This window comes from Volvox carteri (assembly GCF_000143455.1).
Source record: "Volvox carteri f. nagariensis unplaced genomic scaffold VOLCAscaffold_13, whole genome shotgun sequence".
In the NCBI taxonomy this organism is placed as follows: domain Eukaryota; kingdom Viridiplantae; phylum Chlorophyta; class Chlorophyceae; order Chlamydomonadales; family Volvocaceae; genus Volvox; species Volvox carteri.
This window is the reverse complement of record NW_003307556.1, coordinates 355,998-372,106: the sequence shown is the minus strand read 5'-3', so window position 1 is coordinate 372,106 and position 16,109 is coordinate 355,998. Positions and strand designations below refer to the sequence as shown.

Sequence of the window (16,109 nt, the reverse complement as noted above, 5' to 3'; positions counted from 1 at the left end):
CCGTCTTGACGTGGGGCTGGCTGTTGGTGAGACGCTATCTCACTGGGACCTAGCAGACACGACTAAGGAGACATTAGCCGTTACACGTATTCGGGAGATCCGCGACCTACCACCGATAGCCCCTTTACCTAGGCGTAAACGTGTGAATCTGAGGTACTATTACCAAGAAATACTATTACCAATAAAGGCTTGGAAAGCTTATCCAGATGGACGAGTTGTCAGTACACTAGAACCTGCCAGCCGTTGCTCACAGATGGGCAGTCTTAAACAAGCCACAGCTGTTACTCACGACAACCTGACAAGTTACCTAAACAGGCCACGGGGCGACACGTCATTCATTCGCATCAACACGCCCCCTCGAGTCGCACTGGGGCCTGACTACAAACGGCTAGTACCGACGAGCTAGTTCGGCCGACAAGTCCGCGGTCCAGGCCGACTGCTCAACACTCAGCAGACACAAACGCAGCTTGCCAGCCTTCAGCCTGATGGCTATGCGGTCTGGCGCTGCTGCACAAACATATACAGGGAAAACAGCGTCGTACAGCACCGTACGCACTGCCTACGGCGCCCCTTCAGGCATTGACCTGCCCATTCGGGCGCCTGCTCACGCACCCTCAGCACCCCCTAAAGCCTAGCTCAAAACAATTCCTCAAAGCCCTCAGCACTCCTCCTCTGGCGATCTAAGTGACGCCCAGCGCTGTGCGGCAGCGCACGAACTTGACCTCGCCCAGTGCCTTGGTTAGGATGTCAGCCACCATGTCGTCGGTGGTGCAATAGCTGAGCTTCACCTCACCACGCGCGACCCTCTCGCGCACGATGTGATGGTGCACATCGATGTGCTTGGAGCGCACCGACGTGATGGGGTTGTTGCCGAGGCTGAGCGTGTTTATCCAAAATCACACACTGCGAAGCAACCGGTGATGGCTGCTTTGGCGGCCGTGACCAATTGCAAGTTGTCCGCCGCCACCAGCATGCCGTCAACGTGCACAAGCACATAAATTGAGCCGTCGGACCCGCGCTTGACGAATAGTGCGGGGTCGGACATAGACGGCCCATAGCCTAGCTTGCCCAACTCCGCCGCCAGTTTCTCGTACCAGCAGCGCGGGGCTTGCTCGAGGCCGTAAACAGACTTTAACAGCCGGCACAGCTGCGTCGGGTCGCCATTGCTGTAACCTGGTGGCTGTCGCATCCACAGCTCCTCTGCCAGGTCGCCGTTCAAGAAAGCCGTTTTGACGTCCATCTGATGGACCGTCATACCCCTGGCCGCTGCCACAGCTAGAAGTGCCCGCAGGGAGGCTGCACGCGTAGTGGGCGCAAACAGCTCTCCATAGTCTATGCCCGCTCGCTGTTCAAAGCCCTTCACCACCAAGCGCGACTTATAGCGTACCTCACTGCCAGGCTCCTGTTTGATCTTGTAAACCCAGCGGCAGTCCAGGATGCGTGCACCGGGTGGCGGCGTGCCCAACTCCCATGTCTTGTTGGAAAGCTGCGACAGGATCTCGTCATCCATCGAAGTCTTCCACTTGTCAGCTTGCGGACTCGCCACCGCTTCCTCATAACTGCGCGGCTCCTGCACCGTGCTGTTGCCTCCGCCGCCCGCACAGCCGTCGCCTGCCTCAGCACAATCGGTGCTACCCGACGCTTTGTTAAGCAGCGGTGGACTACCCAAATCTCCGCCGCCGCCGCTGCTGTTGTTGGCCGGGCTGACCAGGGCCAGCGGCGGGTGCAGCGGTTGCCGTTGACTGCAAGTATTGGGGCGGAGGGCGGGCGCTGGGTTTACTGGGGGCAGGGCATCCACGGGAGGCGGCGGTGTGGCGGGCTGTGTAGAGCCGCCGACGGGGTCGCTGCTGCCAGGACGGGCGGGGCTGATGCCGAAGGGGGTGCCCGCCCGTTGAGACGCCAGGCCGCGGAGGACATCGTCGAAGGTGACGTCGCTGCTAACAGTCACCTTACCGTCGACGAGGACGCGGTCAGTAAAGCGAACTGCCAGTAAAGCAGTTCCTTAGCAACTGCTTTATGGGCAGTTCGCAGGACAGACGCAGGTAGCCAAGCGCCTGGGCATCTTCCTCCAGAGCGTCTTGCGCATTGCGGCCCGGAGGCGACGGGTTGGTCATATAGCTCCTCAACTTGGATGTAGTGAGGAAATCACTGAAGTCTCCTAGCCACTGCGAGTAGTTAGACCCGTCCGCTAGGAGGACGGTGTTACACCCTTTTCCCATGTCGGTTGCCTAGCGAGCCTCCCTGCTCAAGCTAAAAAGCAACTACAGATATTAACCGCCGGGAACCGTTACCCGGGGCTCATAAGCTGTTGGTGAGACGCTATCTCACTGGGACCTAGCAGACACGACTAAGGAGACATTAGCCGTTACACGTATTCGGGAGATCCGCGACCTACCACCGATAGCCCCTTTACCTAGGCGTAAACGTGTGAATCTGAGGTACTATTACCAATAAATAGCAAGGCCTTATAAAGGCTTGGAAAGCTTATCCAGATGGACGAGTTGTCAGTACACTAGAACCTGCCAGCCGTTGCTCACAGATGGGCAGTCTTAAACAAGCCACAGCTGTTACTCACGACAACCTGACAAGTTACCTAAACAGGCCACGGGGCGACACGTCATCCCTTCGCATCAACACTGGCTGCCACTGCCACTGCCACTGCCACTGCCACTGCCACTGCCACTGCCACTGCCACTGCCACTGCCACTGCCACTGCCACTGCCACTGCCACTGCCACTGCCACTGCCACTGCCACTGCCACTGCCACTGCCACTGCCACTGCCACTGCCACTGCCACTGCCACTGCCGTTGCGGCATCCAGCTGCCGCCGTTGCGGCGTCTGCACCGCCACCTAGGTTCGTTCCGGTCGCACCACTTGGATGTGCCCGGTAAGGAAGATGACCGGGTGCGGAGCTGTGAGCTCTTGTGCGTTGGTTAAAGCAGAGGGGGGTTGCGCTGTACAAAAGGGAAGCCGTGTGGTAGCGGGATAGGTGGCGCGGATGTGAGAGGGGCGTTGGCGCCACGTGCGCGGGCCGAAGCAAGTGAAAGGAGCGTCTGTGACCCGCAGCTGCGGGGATCGGGTGCCCGATTATATGTGTGAGAATAGCTTGCTCTGCGCGCACAGGCTGTGTAAGCTCAAGAGCTGGTCTAGCACGACTGTTTTACCCTAGGTTTCCTTGCGTTGCCCTAGCAGCCGTCGAGTTCCACCGTTTGTATGAGACAGACACCATGAGCCGTGCGTCTGTGAGCTTTATCATCAGTTCGGGTTTCGTTGTGTCCTCTGTGTCCTTCTCGTCGCTGTCTGGCCCCGGGCGGCTCCTCAGCCCGGTTGGAGCTGTCCTGGCTTCCCAGATCCCACCAGCACCTTACCTTCATGAGACTGTGACTCACGATGACGGTGCCGCTGGTGGTGCCGCTGAGACCGACGGCAACGCCGCCGCTGCCGGACGGCGGCCCAGTCGCTCTGAACGCCACTCTGCTACCGCACCTTGCCAGCCTCTCCGCCATCGCCTGCACCTTGCCGCCGCTGGCGATGTTACTGCCCGCTGCCGGTTGCAGGCAACTGACTCGCCTAGCTGGCGGGATGCCGCGGCGGCGCCGGCACTGATGGTGCCGCCGCCACGCCGCGCGGCGCGCAGCTGGTGCTGGCTGCTGACCTGGAGGGGAACTAAACGGGATGAACTGCCCTACGGTTCCCCTTAAGGGGATGAAGAAGGTGTGTGTTCCTTTAGCGCTTGATGGGCACTGTGGCTGGTCGCTAATTAGACCTTACAAGGTCGCTGCGCGTGGCGCCACAGTCGCCGCCGCCGCTGCTGTCGGGCGCAGTCCCACGCACCTTGCTGGATGAGGGTCGAAATGCATGAGTGTCCATCCGGCTGTTAGTGGATGCGGATTTACGCAACGAAGATGAGCAAAGCGGACATGGCCCCAATGTCGCGAGTGGGTGAGGGCCAGCGGCTATGTGTACGAGAAGGAAACATGCAAAAAGCTGAGGCGCTAGCGCCCAGACGACTTGGATCACCCGATGAAGGTCTCTGCGCTGTGTGCCAGCAGCGTGTTGCCGGTCGTGCGATATTTCTGGACCCCACCTTCCCCTCCCTCGGTTTTCCCTTCTTTCCTCGGTCGCCCCTTGTTGACGGCCGCTCCCGAGTAGCTCCTACTTACTCAGGGTCATGCATACATTGCGGCCCTTTCCAAAACCCCGCATGGCCCTTCTCGCCCCAGGCGAGGTTGTCAGAGGACAGCCTGGCACGGCTGAGCGCGCTGCGGAGCCTGGCACGGCTGAGCGGCCTCAAGACAGGTCCGCAGAGCGGAGGCGTGGACGCGGGAGCTAGCACCTCACATGCCGCTGTGCGTCATGAAGTGCCTACCCGCCAACTGGGGAGCTAGCACAGTGAAGACGCTGTGTGGGGGCAATGCGGCGGTTGGGGGTTTGAGCCTTATGAGTGGTGGCGATGCTGCTGCGCGCCTTTTATGAATGCATGGACCTTTCTCTGTTCATTGTGGCCAAATGGGGTTAGGTTTATGTGCAACGTATCCATGAGTTCTGGCACCTGTTCTTTTGGGAGATGAGTTCCAGTGTTTGCACCAAAGGGTATTTGCATGCACGGTGCCTGCGTTGGTGTGTGGCGGCAGGACTAAGCACAAGGTCCTGCAGCGCACCTCCGCTGCTTACTGTTATGTTGGAAGCGAACATCGCCCCTGTGCTGCCCAAGGTTGCTGACAGCAGCTGCGGAGCGCCGTGCGGAAACTGTGCACGTAAGGTGTGTGTGTGTATGTATGTATGTGTTGCATGCAATCCCTTAGGTAGGTTCGCGGAGAGCCGGGAACAGCGTTGCTCCCTTCTGTCAAGAGATCAGCGGTGGTTCGCTGCGCTGCACCTGGCTCGCGGGCAAAGGGCGGTTAAGGCTGGCTGAGGGTTGTAACTCTTATGACTCCTCAGAGGCTTTGCCCTCCCTGCACTTCGGGGTGAGGCAAGCGCAGCTGCGGTGGCAGGTGCCCTGTGAGAGCGTATCCGTGTTTTTTTTACAAAGTTCTTTTGCGGGCATGCCTCAGTCATCATTGCTTGAAGGGATGCCGTATGAGACAAGGGCCAGTCCATACAAGGCTGCCTCGTGTGCAGCCCAGCCGCTCACGACACACAACATGCCGTTGGATGTTACGCACACCCATGCAGGGAAGAATGTGATATGACCAGCGATGTATAAGACTACAATTAAGGAAACAAGAGGCATAAGTCATTAGCAATCAAGGTGCGAATAGATGATGAACATGTCATACAGTGTCGAAAACAGCGTTCCGCAACGTGTACGGCAAGTAACCACTAAGAAATCCTGGTGCAGCGCTGGGCACCAAGGTGCCAAACACCAAGCGACATCCGACTACAACACAAAGACCGTGTGCGCAAACATATTATGTTATAAGAAGTCATTAGGTACGGGTAGACCAGCTGGGCTAGGCCACTGTCAAAGCAGTGAATCTTCCTAATGCAGGCAATGCACAGCGCCGCCATAGCACCATGGCAGGCGCGAAACAATGCAGCATCAGCAGTATCATCATCATCAACAGCAGCAGATAGACGCGCAGCGCGCGGGTTGAGTTCTCCATTAGAGGCAGTGTATCAAAGCTGGTTTGGGTTTCAGTCTCAGGCATAGGCGGCCACTGGGCACTTACTCTCTAAGGTCTAATAACACACTGCATCTCTTCTTCACGTCACCTCCCCACCTGCTCACATGGAGCCGCCGACACGGTGTACGCGACGAGCCACAATTAGCACATCCATCACAACGCTTTTCATCACGCATTCAGCTCACACGCTTAAAACTTTATCTCGAATAAGCAAAATTGTCCCGCAGATGTTGCAGCTTGGAAGGCGTACAGCACACGTATGCTACAATAATGCCGCAAAACGCAGCACCAGCACATCGATCCCGATGGACGTCTTATACCAGCTTACGCCTTGCAATCCAACCTGCAGCTTCGCGGGGGGCAGTCCACTTGCAGCAAAAGCTCGCCTGGTGTTGGGAAAAGCCATTCCGTGCCAACCTCACTTGACATCGGGCGCAGGGAATCGTGCAACGCACTCTTGCGCAGCGCGTCTGTCACGGGGGAGGCTTCTCCAAACAGCCGGGCAATAGCTGCACATTCATCTCCGCAGATCATTCTCTCGATACATCTCTCGCCTTGCCACGCCTGGTTGTCTTCCGTAGGATTCTGTCGTCGGTCTACATCCTGCGGCGAGATTCGTAAATCAACCAGGTTATACAGGGTTAGGGTAAATTATCTTACCAAGCGTAATTACGGCAGGTCCAAATTGCATAGCACGTGCAGACAGCAGCCGTCAGAGCAGTCTGCACCTGTAAATGAGCAATTAGAACGAGAATCGTAACCGGCCGCACCTGACGCTACTCCGCAACGCCTGTTCTGCCATAGGAGGCGTCAAGAAAACCAGACGCTTGCAGTCATTGCCGCAGCAGCCTGGCGCTGAGGGAGCGCCAGTTCACCTCTCTGTACTAGCTCTCTCCTCTCACACACCCTTCTCCACTCTGACCCTCGTAATAATGACTGTAAGCTATGTTTGTATAGTATTTAAATTAGAATGAACTTGTATAATGAGGACATATACGGCTGCAGGGAATCGGGGCCTCTTGCCATTGGCCGAGTCGTACCGGTTGCCAGCTCGGCATAGGCCGAGTCGTAGGAGCACCGTGACAGCTCAGCTGCCATGCTGAACGAATGGCTGTGTGGTTGCACTGCCTGGACAACAAAGAGCATCCGCCAGCCGTATGGGATCTCGTAACGGCTGTCCTTACGGAATGCATGCTTTAACGGGTTCTAGCGGCAAGCTTGACATTTTTGCAAAACCCATTATCGTCATCACATCCCACATTTGGACATGCTGATTTCATATTTTTCGGAGTTGGCAGGTTACATCTGGCGTTTGCCGTTCCGTGTTTATAAGCCACTCTATCCATGCTTGAGCCTTAAGAGTGCTTAACACGTACATCAAGCATTGCATACATATGTCATTTCCATACTGTATGAGCAAGGAGCCAGAATCAACGAGGAGCGAACTGTGTTCCGCCGCTTACTGAAGTCTTGTTGCGCAGATGCCTTTCCCTTCCCCGGTCCCCTACGTGCCTGACGTAATTCCAGTATTTACTACCACGATGCATACAGGCCCTAGTATGATCACTTATGTACGCGCGGTGCTGGCTAAGTCATCATAGCTAAGGCCTATATGCAACGTGGTAGTGTCAGGCTGAAATACTAAAATTACGTTAGGATTTCTCCCTATAGGTGATGCACATTTCCCAGTGTTGTTTCCCCACACGCGTCTAAGGAAACTGACGTTGATCAGCGGAGACTCAAGCTGGTGCCCTTGGCCAATATTATCTCCTTCATCATCGGCGCCACAACCCCAGGGTAAATACCACCTTCAGCTGTGAGCCATGTACGCTGCGCGCGTGTCCACGGTACGTCGTTCCGTCAGTTTCCACATCGTCGTTGTTTGGCGGGCACAGCTCGTCTCCGGCGCTAGCGCAGAGCAGGTTATCCTACACCGAACCAAACCTGAAGTCCCACTGCCTGCATATTGTCCCTGATACCGCCAGTAACATCACTGGCATGACGTGATATCTATGGCACCACAACGCCATGAATGCGAATGAGTTGAGCCTAACAGATCACCGGTGCTGCTGTCGGCATAACCCAAGCACTGTACCATTGCCCGCTAAAAGCCCTAAGTGGTACTTCGGTGGGCACCGTAACCATGGTGCCTATATATGGGCGGTTGAAGACGAAATGCATGTCTTTGTGGAATGCCCGGCATACACAAGTACACGGGCCAAGTACGGAGGTGACCTCGCGTTTCAACGGCGCAACATGTGCACGATTATGACCGAGGCCCCACTCCTGGTGCACTAGCCAGGTTCCACTCGGAAGTCTGGGAGACCCGGCACGTTGCTCTAAGGCGCTTCGTGCTCAAGCGGACGAGGGAGGATGATGATGGTCCACCACGTAACTGCACTAAAAACGATTTACCGCCCATGGGCCCCCTGGCTTTTACGGACACCCCCACACTTGTGCGGAACTTGTAACTTGTAACTATATCGGTTGGCGGAACCGGGTCTAAGTCGTGCGTGCGCGCGTGTAGAGGAGGATTGAATGAACTCTTAATGATCTTTGCCGAGTCGCAGGTACCATGCTCACCGCTGCTTTGGCTTCCACCCCTGCTAGTGTATTTGGGTCACCCAGGGGCACCGAACTTTCCTGCGAACGACCCTTGCGACCTATGCACAGGCCTCTGGGGACCGCTTAATCTGCAAGTCCCGCGCCCGATCGAGCTCTCTGTTTAATCCATAGGTACACATATACCCAAATTGCAGGCTGGTGCTCACCCTGCTCCTGGAATAGCCCCGTGAACCCATTGGCTGCGGTTCCCGACTGGTGCACTCCCCAGTGCTGCATTCCACAACGCGCTGTCAACCGGCCAGGAGCCTTCGCAGTCCAGGGCCATTACTGCAGTGTAAGTCGGCCCTGGGCTGCACACTGAGGAGAGCCGCCAGCCTGGTGCTCTGCGGGCGGCATAGAGATGGTGGAGCAGCCCCCCGCGCGCCCTTGTCTGCACGCACCCACCCACCCTCTCACTCAAAAACTGATCATTTCTACGCCAGTCACACACTGGTGCATCTTCACGCAAGCGTGAGCGCACACTACAAAAGAACCTCCCGAGTCCGACGTTTCCTGGCTCCAACCTCCGGACCTCCGCGAGAAGCTGCCATGGCTTCCGAGCGCGTAAAGACGGCCGTGGCCTACACGAATTGCGACACCCAACCCAGGAAGGCACCAATGATAACCCCCATGGCCGCATACGTGCCCGTCCGGTCCTCCAAGTGCGCCTCAGACCGGGGATCGACGTACCCATCCTCGGTCCGGGCCCCCGACCCGCCGCTGGCCCGCTGGCGCCCACCGCCGCCTCCGGCGCCTCCACTGCCACGGTCCGAGTTGGGCTTGGGCTCTCCCAACCGGGTGGTCTCACCTGCCGGGCGCGGCGTGCAGAGCCGCAGCGAGGGAGGGAGGATGATACTGAGCGCGGCTGTGGCGGGGTGTAGTGGTCGACGTGGTTTGAGATGCGTACAGCAATGGCCGTGTGAAATGTTTGGGTATGATGCAGCGCGGTGAAGCGTGGAGACAACAACAATGATGATGATGTGGTGGTGTGGTTCCATTAAGAGGGGCTTCATCACACACAGGCGGGTTGTTTTTTGACGGACAAGGCACGAACGATGTAGGGGTCCCTGTCGTGGAACCCAGAATGATGTGAGCAGCTGGCGATGGAGAAAAGGACAGGGGAATGGAATCGAACGAAGACAACTCCTGGTTTGTAAGGCGTGTGAGAGGCAGGGTGGCTATGCAGCTTTGCGCCGGGCAGAGCTGCTGGAAGAAAACCCCGACGTGCACTGCTGCTGCTGCAGCTGCTGCTCCTGCGGCGGCAGCCGCGGCGTGCGTCCGGGCAGCTGGCGCAGGGAACAGCGCAATGAATGGTTGGCGAGTTCCGGCGACGCCAAGGCTGGCATCGCGAGGGAACAGTCGGTTTAGTTAACCGCCGCTAGACAGCTACCTTCACCTTCGCATACAAGGGACGAAGATTGGAGTAACTGCGAGCTGACACCCGTTGTGCGGCAATGCTGACAGACATAGGCACCTCTTCCTTTTCCTTCATCTCCGTCGCAGGGTGCCCGGACATGGCGTACTAGAGTGCAACTTAGTCGTGTGAGTTAATTGCGCGTGGGTCGCGCCAAACGAGACATGACAGCCATCAAGCCGTCCAAGGCTCCCGGAACGTGAGGGTCATCAGGAAGCAAGGCGTGAAAGAGTCCAGGGTTCCACGTTGCCGATTCCTGCGTAGCCCAGAGCCTACCTGTGCGTTGATTCCAGTAATATAGCTGTCCTGAGGAGTGCACCACTTCCGTCCACTCTTCGTCCTCTTCGACGGGGGTCGGCTGAGATGTAGATGCTGGCGAGGTCCCTGCTCCAGTTGGGGCGCTGGGCACTGCTGAAACAGGCGCCTCCTGGGTATGACTTCCGGAGCTGCTCTTGCCTAGCTCTTCCTTGGTGTTGACGCTGGAGGTGTTATCGGCACCGCCAGCGTTGCTACTTATACTGTTGCTGCATAAGAGGCTGCCAAACGCATAATCACTGCGATTAGTGGCCAAAGCCGACAGATATCTTAGCGACGGCAGCCGACGACCAGCTAAGCGAAGAGCCATGGTTATGGACGCCTATGATGTTCGTGCAAGATTTAAGCTCCAGGCGTCCAGGGGTTTCGAGGGTGCCGGAACGACCTGAGGTGCATTCAGAATCCGATGCAGCTGTTCCTACAACACAGGCTCCAACTGTCAATCAATCACACCTAAAAATGACCAAACTTGCGTGTTTTGCCTAATTTTAACAATTTGCTGCCGTACTCCTGACAAAAAGCTTTGATCTCAATCAATAACATGTCTCCTGCTCATGTTTTCGATTGACAAACCAATAACTTGTGTAGCAATGTTACATGATTGGAGCGGCAGTGCATGTTCATCCATCCAACGTGCTCCTGATCTTTTTATGATGAGCAGTTGATATTTGCGCGCTAAATACGTTTATTTCATTTGCATCTTTTGTTTATGTTCCATCCCCTGTAAAACTCATATGATGGCTGGACAGCAGCTCGTTGTTACAACTCTGCAGAGGTAATAGAACTTTGCAGGCTTGTTTCTAGCATAATGCTGAGACACTTCCCTGGGCAATGGCGTCGAGATATCAGCGAAGGGGCGGCGGATGCAAGGTGCGCACTTATGTGACGTCCTTATTGATGGCCTCTGAAAAGTTTACGTCCCACTTAGCGTTAGAGACAAGGATGCATGAGCCATTAAAACAAATGGATCCATGTAGATCTAACTCCAGTTCGCCCGCTCGCTCCTGTGCTTGCAGTCGAGCGCCCGCAAGCACGCGCATTCATCGCGTACATGCATCGTGCGTTTGGGTAAGTTTTCAATATACTTTATGGGGTTGAAATCCACATCGTTTCGTGGCAACACCTTGACCGTCCACTCATCGGGCCCTCTGCACCACAGATTGGAAGTCGCTGCCGGATACGCACTCGGAGAGCAGCGGAACCGACACTCAGGGGTACACGCCTCGCGAGGGATGCGGTAAGCCTTTCTTTTCTCTCCTGTGCGCACGGGCAGCTCACCACTTGATAACCCTGCCGTCAACGGCGTCAACTGAGGCATAGCACCACGTCTTAAGTTGTCCGCACCTTGCGATGGCCCTGGGCTAACCCCAATCTCCCCAAGCATTGGACAAGTTTGGCTGCTGTTTGACCAAGGTATCTTGGCGTCGCCCAACCATCCAAAACGATCCTGTCCCAAACGTTACACCGGTGTCATGCAGGTTCCCGCGCCAGCTGTCGTCGCGGACCGTACAACTTGGGACGACTTGCAAGTTGCCGGCGCAAGCAGCGATGCCCTCCTTACAGCCCTTGGCGGCTTTGACGAAGCGGGTGTCAACGATGGCAACAGCGGGAGCGAGCAGTATGACCCAAGTCAGCTCGCAGAGGAGCAGCTTGAAAACCGACGGCTTAGCAGTCAGGCAGCCAGCACCAGTGCTAGCGCAGGCATCCTTGACGGCGGCGGCTCCGTCAGCCTTCGCCGTACCGGTGGCGGCGGCGGATCCCAAGAGGTTGCCGCCGCCAGGGACCGCAGCCCCCCCGCCTTCCCCACCTTTCCGCGGCCCAGAACGTCCGTGGTGGCCGCTTCCTCGGCTTCACCCGCTGCCACTCCTGTGGCACCCTCAGCGCCATCTGAGGTCCCGCCGGAGGCAGCGCAGCTGTACGCCGGGTCCGCTGTTGCCGGGAACCTCTCCTCCACCGGCGGCAGTGCAGACGTACTGACTCCGCTGCTAGACGCGCTTCAGTTGGAGCCGCCCGTTACATCGGGTCCAGGGCAGCCGGCATCCAACGCACAGCGCGTATATCGCACGGCGGCAGCCGTGGCGGCGGACACGGCAAGTGGCGGCGGGGCTGGTGTTGAGGCTGGCGCCGGCGGCGGTGCAGCAGCTGGGTCTACTAGCGCTGCGTTGCCGCTGCTGGTGCGCCGCAAACGTGCACGTACGCGGGTTCTGGACACGTCGGAGCTGCTGCTGGCACGAGATGAGGCCGTGCGTACGGAGCTCATCAGCCGTACATGGAACGACCTCCTGCGCTTTGAAGAACGGCTCAGCACGGCGCCGACCTCTGGGGCGGTGACCCAGATCCCGGCCGGAGTTGAGGCCGCGCCCGGGAACGTGAATACAAAGTCACCGCGCAGGAGGGAAGGAGGAGCGGCTGCAACTGCTGATGCCGCGGTGGCTGCAGTCGCTGCTCCGACGGCGGCAACGCAGCAGCGGGCAGCGGATTCTGCCAGCCAGCTGGTTTCGGTGCCGCTAGCGTCAGGCTTGGACGATGTGTTGGGCTTTCTGCAGTGCGCGGCGGCGGCCCAGAATGACCAGCAACTGACAGAGCAGGCGGCGGCAGTGATGCAGCAGCGGAAGGCCACACAGCGTAGCGCACGGCTGATGGGCTACATTGCGCGTGCGCCCACCTGGCAACGACTGGCACGGCTGTTCCTTAAGCATGGTCGGACGTTCTCGGTAGCGCACCTCGTAGCGACGCTGTTTGGGCTAGCGCGGTTTGACGCTGCGGGCCGCGTGTACCGTGGCCGCGGCCGGCGCAAGGCCTTTGACCGGGTGTGGGACATGCTGACACGTCGGGTCACATTCGCGGCGCCCCGCATGACGGGGCCCCAGCTGGTGCGCGTGGTGCGGGCCATTAGCAGTTTGCCGCTCCGGAACCACCAGCGTGTAGAACACTCGCTGGTGGCAGTGCAGCGGGTATTGCGCTACAGCCAGCACACCATGCTACAGCAAGCGCCGCCGGGCGATAGCGACGGACGGGTCATCCTGAACACCAGCCAGGCGGCGCAGCAGCGCAGCGCCCGCGGGTCCAGGACAGGCCAGAAAGGGAACTCGGTTCTGGCAGCAGCAGCGATAGCAGAACGCGGTGAGCGCCGCGACCGAGTGATGAGCTCGGCCGATGTGGACATGGCCGGGGCCCCGGCAGTCATGGATGGCCCATACTACGCCGCGCTGTGCTACACGCTGGGTCGCATGAACTCACAGGTACGGCCCTGGCGTAAGTCCCTTCGACTGTCGCCTTCTGTTGTGCGGCGGCTGTTGCTGGGCTCATATGCGCACCTGGGGTCCCTCGGTCCCCGTGAGCTCGCTGGTCTGCTGTACGGTCTTGGCTGCATGCGGATCAGCCCGCCGGCGCCGTGGATGTACGGCTTTTACGTCAGCTCGGCGCGCTGGCTGTCCTCCATGACCGACGTACAGCTGACGATGGTCATGTACGGCGCCTGCCGCCTGAAGATTAAGCCGCCGCCGCCGTGGATTGAGGCTTACCTGGGCGCGACGGGTCCTCGGCTGCGGATGCTGGACAGCCCGGGCCTGGCCGCAGCCATGCATTCACTCGGGCGGCTGAAGTACAAGCCGCGCCCGGTATGGACAGAGGCGTTAATGGCGTCGTCCCAAGAGAGGCTGGTCGCGGGTCTGGTAAAGCCTGAGGAGATGAGCCAGCTGGCTCGCGGGCTGATGTTCCTGGGTGTGCGGCCCGCGGAGGACTTGCTTGAGGCGCTGTGGGACGCGAGCGGTGGGGCGATGGAGCGCGGCGAGTTTAGCCCGTCGCAGCTGGTCAACCTGGCCTGGGCGCTGGGGTCACTCAAGGTATACAGCAGGCGCTGCAGTGCGTGTGCGTGTGCGCCAAAGTTGTTTGCTGTGTGCCCTGTGCCCTCTGTGAAAGGGAAGCTGACGGGGAGTCATGCGGGCCGTCAGGGCCCCAGGGAACTGGGAAGGCCTCAGGCCAGCACGGCCCCGTAGATACATGGCATAGATACAAGGCCCTAGTCCCTAGTAAGCTTCTTTAAGGCGGGTCCTGCACTGCACCAGCAGGGTGGAACGGGGTGGTGCTCGGGAAGTGCAAAGTGCGTTGTGGGCCCTAAGGTTACAAGATTCGTTGTCTGTTGTTGCGCTGCCATCGATAAGGGGCGCACCGCTGAGATCTGTGAGAAGTGCGAAGGCCTCAGGTCTCAGCACATGCACACAAATCACACAAGTCAACAGGAGTTGCAGACAGGGAAGTCAAATCAATGGCGGACAGCGGCTGTGTGTCGGCGGTCTCCATGCAGGGGATCGTGGGAGGTGAACACGAGGGTTGCGGGCTGCCGGTTGTGGACACTGAAAAAGTCAGCTTGTGCATGAAGGCCATGAAGGCCACCACTGAGGATCGACCATCCTCAGTCGACCGTGTCGCAAAAAGAGGACGCGAGACAGCTGAGCACCGGCGCCCTCACTCGCCAGCCCCTGGCCTGCTGTTTTGCCCTTTGCACGTAGCAGCATGTCCGAATGCGGGTTTTCTGACTCCAATCTCCCTCTTCCCACCCGCTGCGGCCCTCAGGTGCCTACCCCGCGGCGCTGGTACGACCAACTCGTTCACCAGATGCGCAAGACCTACCCACAGCTACGGCCCTACCATCACCGTCGCCTATTGGCTGCGCTGCATGCATTTGGCTGCCGAGACCTGCCCCGCTGGTACCAGATGCTGAGGGTACCGCTGGTGGAAATGCCTGGCTACGCGGCATGGTCGGCCACGCAAGCCAAGCAGCGCACGGCGCTTCAGGCTAAAGCAACGAAGCAAGGGTCGCCGCAGGGGTTGAAACAGCCGGCGGGAGCGCAGGCGCAAGGCCCCGGGGTGGAAGCAATTGCCCCACCTAGGGATCCGGCTTCGAGCCCCAACCAAAAGAAGCAGCAACAAAAAAAGGAGCAGCAAAAAAGGCCGTAAATGCAGTAGCAACAAATGCGATAGAAACAGGACTCGCAGAAAAGAAGCGGCAGAAGGGGCACATGGCGGCTGGCCGCTTCGGGACAGCGTTCACGCTGTGTTGGGCGCAGTGAGGCAATAGCAGTAGACGCAGTAGGCGCAGGGGGGTTATTGGGGAGGTAACCAGAAGCCTGTGAGGTAGTGCAAGGCCAACAGAGGCAGGTAGGGGGGTTGCCAGCAGGCGTTGCGACGCCGGCACCCGCAGGGTAGCACAAGTAACGGAGGGGATCTCCTGCGAACATCTTTGGGTGGTCACGGCTTAAGGGTGGGCTTAGGGTTTGCGTAAAGGAGTGCGCTGGCGTGGATAGTTAATGATCGAGCGCGAATGCGCACAGATTGCTTGAGCGCTACCTCCAAGGTTGCGGCAGTGCGCGGATTTCCAGTTTGCAACCTCGGCACCGTCCCTTCTTGTCGGCACAGATCCGCGCATGTGGGGTTCGTTTGCTTATATATTTACATGTGAGTCAATCGCTCTATGCGTTTCATGAGAGGTCTTTGCGTTTTGTGTTGACCTTCGGAGGTCGCGCCCGTGCTGATCCTGGCTTGGCATTCTCGGTGTGCATTGACCTGCCCAGGTGTGCTGCGGTTATAAACGCAGGTCAGCCAACATTGTGTCTCAGACGCGACCAATGAAGGCGCATCGTTTATGAACCTTCTGGCTCCGCTACGAGCTAGGCAAGTTGGACAGGTGCTGAGGTGTATCTTTAATTGCTTCCCATGAGAGGTCACGGAGCGGGCGCGTGCAGCGACTGTTTTTCGAGAGCCGCAGGATGTGTCAGGTTGCACCGTTTGTAACATTAACGTAGCAAGGCTGGCAAAAGAATGTGCGCGGCGCGCTAAATCACACAAAAGTGCAGTTTGTTTGGAGGATTGGCCTGTCCGCCATGTAAACAGCTTCCTGTGTTTTGCTAACCACTTCAAGCCCTGGAATAGTTGGCATCGTTTGAAGGTCAGCACGAGGTGTGGGCGCATTGTTTTTGATCAACAATCAAAACATGGTCAGGAGAGCACTTCTGTGTGGGCCAAAAGTAACAGGCAGGCGGCTGGCAGAGGTTAAGGCCTGACTTCTGCTCCCGGTCGACCCGGGTTCAAATCCGCCTGCCGACCTCAGGGGTGTTAGAGAGGTGGTGAAATGGGAGGTGGCCCCCCA

At 58.2% G+C, this 16,109-nt stretch overlaps 3 protein-coding genes across 3 annotated transcripts; 1 reads left to right on the top strand and 2 right to left on the bottom strand.

The window, feature by feature from the left end:
* Positions 1 to 66: 66 nt before the first annotated feature.
* VOLCADRAFT_104179 (uncharacterized protein) lies at positions 67 to 6,726 on the bottom strand (the record flags this gene model as incomplete). Its single annotated transcript, XM_002949063.1, has 7 exons — positions 67 to 507; positions 3,370 to 3,603; positions 3,836 to 3,875; positions 4,165 to 4,281; positions 4,343 to 4,402; positions 4,663 to 4,729; positions 6,669 to 6,726. The coding sequence occupies 7 exons, from the start codon at positions 6,724 to 6,726 to the stop codon at positions 490 to 492; spliced, it is 594 nt and encodes a 197-aa protein (XP_002949109.1). The 3' UTR covers positions 67 to 489.
* Positions 6,727 to 8,813: 2,087 nt separating this feature from the next.
* VOLCADRAFT_89485 (uncharacterized protein) lies at positions 8,814 to 10,271 on the bottom strand (the record flags this gene model as incomplete). Its single annotated transcript, XM_002949062.1, has 2 exons — positions 8,814 to 9,040; positions 9,923 to 10,271. 2 exons carry the CDS (start codon positions 10,269 to 10,271, stop codon positions 8,814 to 8,816), a joined length of 576 nt encoding a protein of 191 aa, XP_002949108.1.
* Positions 10,272 to 10,769: 498 nt separating this feature from the next.
* Positions 10,770 to 14,920, top strand: VOLCADRAFT_117049 (uncharacterized protein; the record flags this gene model as incomplete). Its single annotated transcript, XM_002949193.1, has 5 exons — positions 10,770 to 10,831; positions 10,978 to 11,029; positions 11,121 to 11,198; positions 11,440 to 13,806; positions 14,537 to 14,920. 5 exons carry the CDS (start codon positions 10,770 to 10,772, stop codon positions 14,918 to 14,920), a joined length of 2,943 nt encoding a protein of 980 aa, XP_002949239.1.
* Positions 14,921 to 16,109: the final 1,189 nt, after the last annotated feature.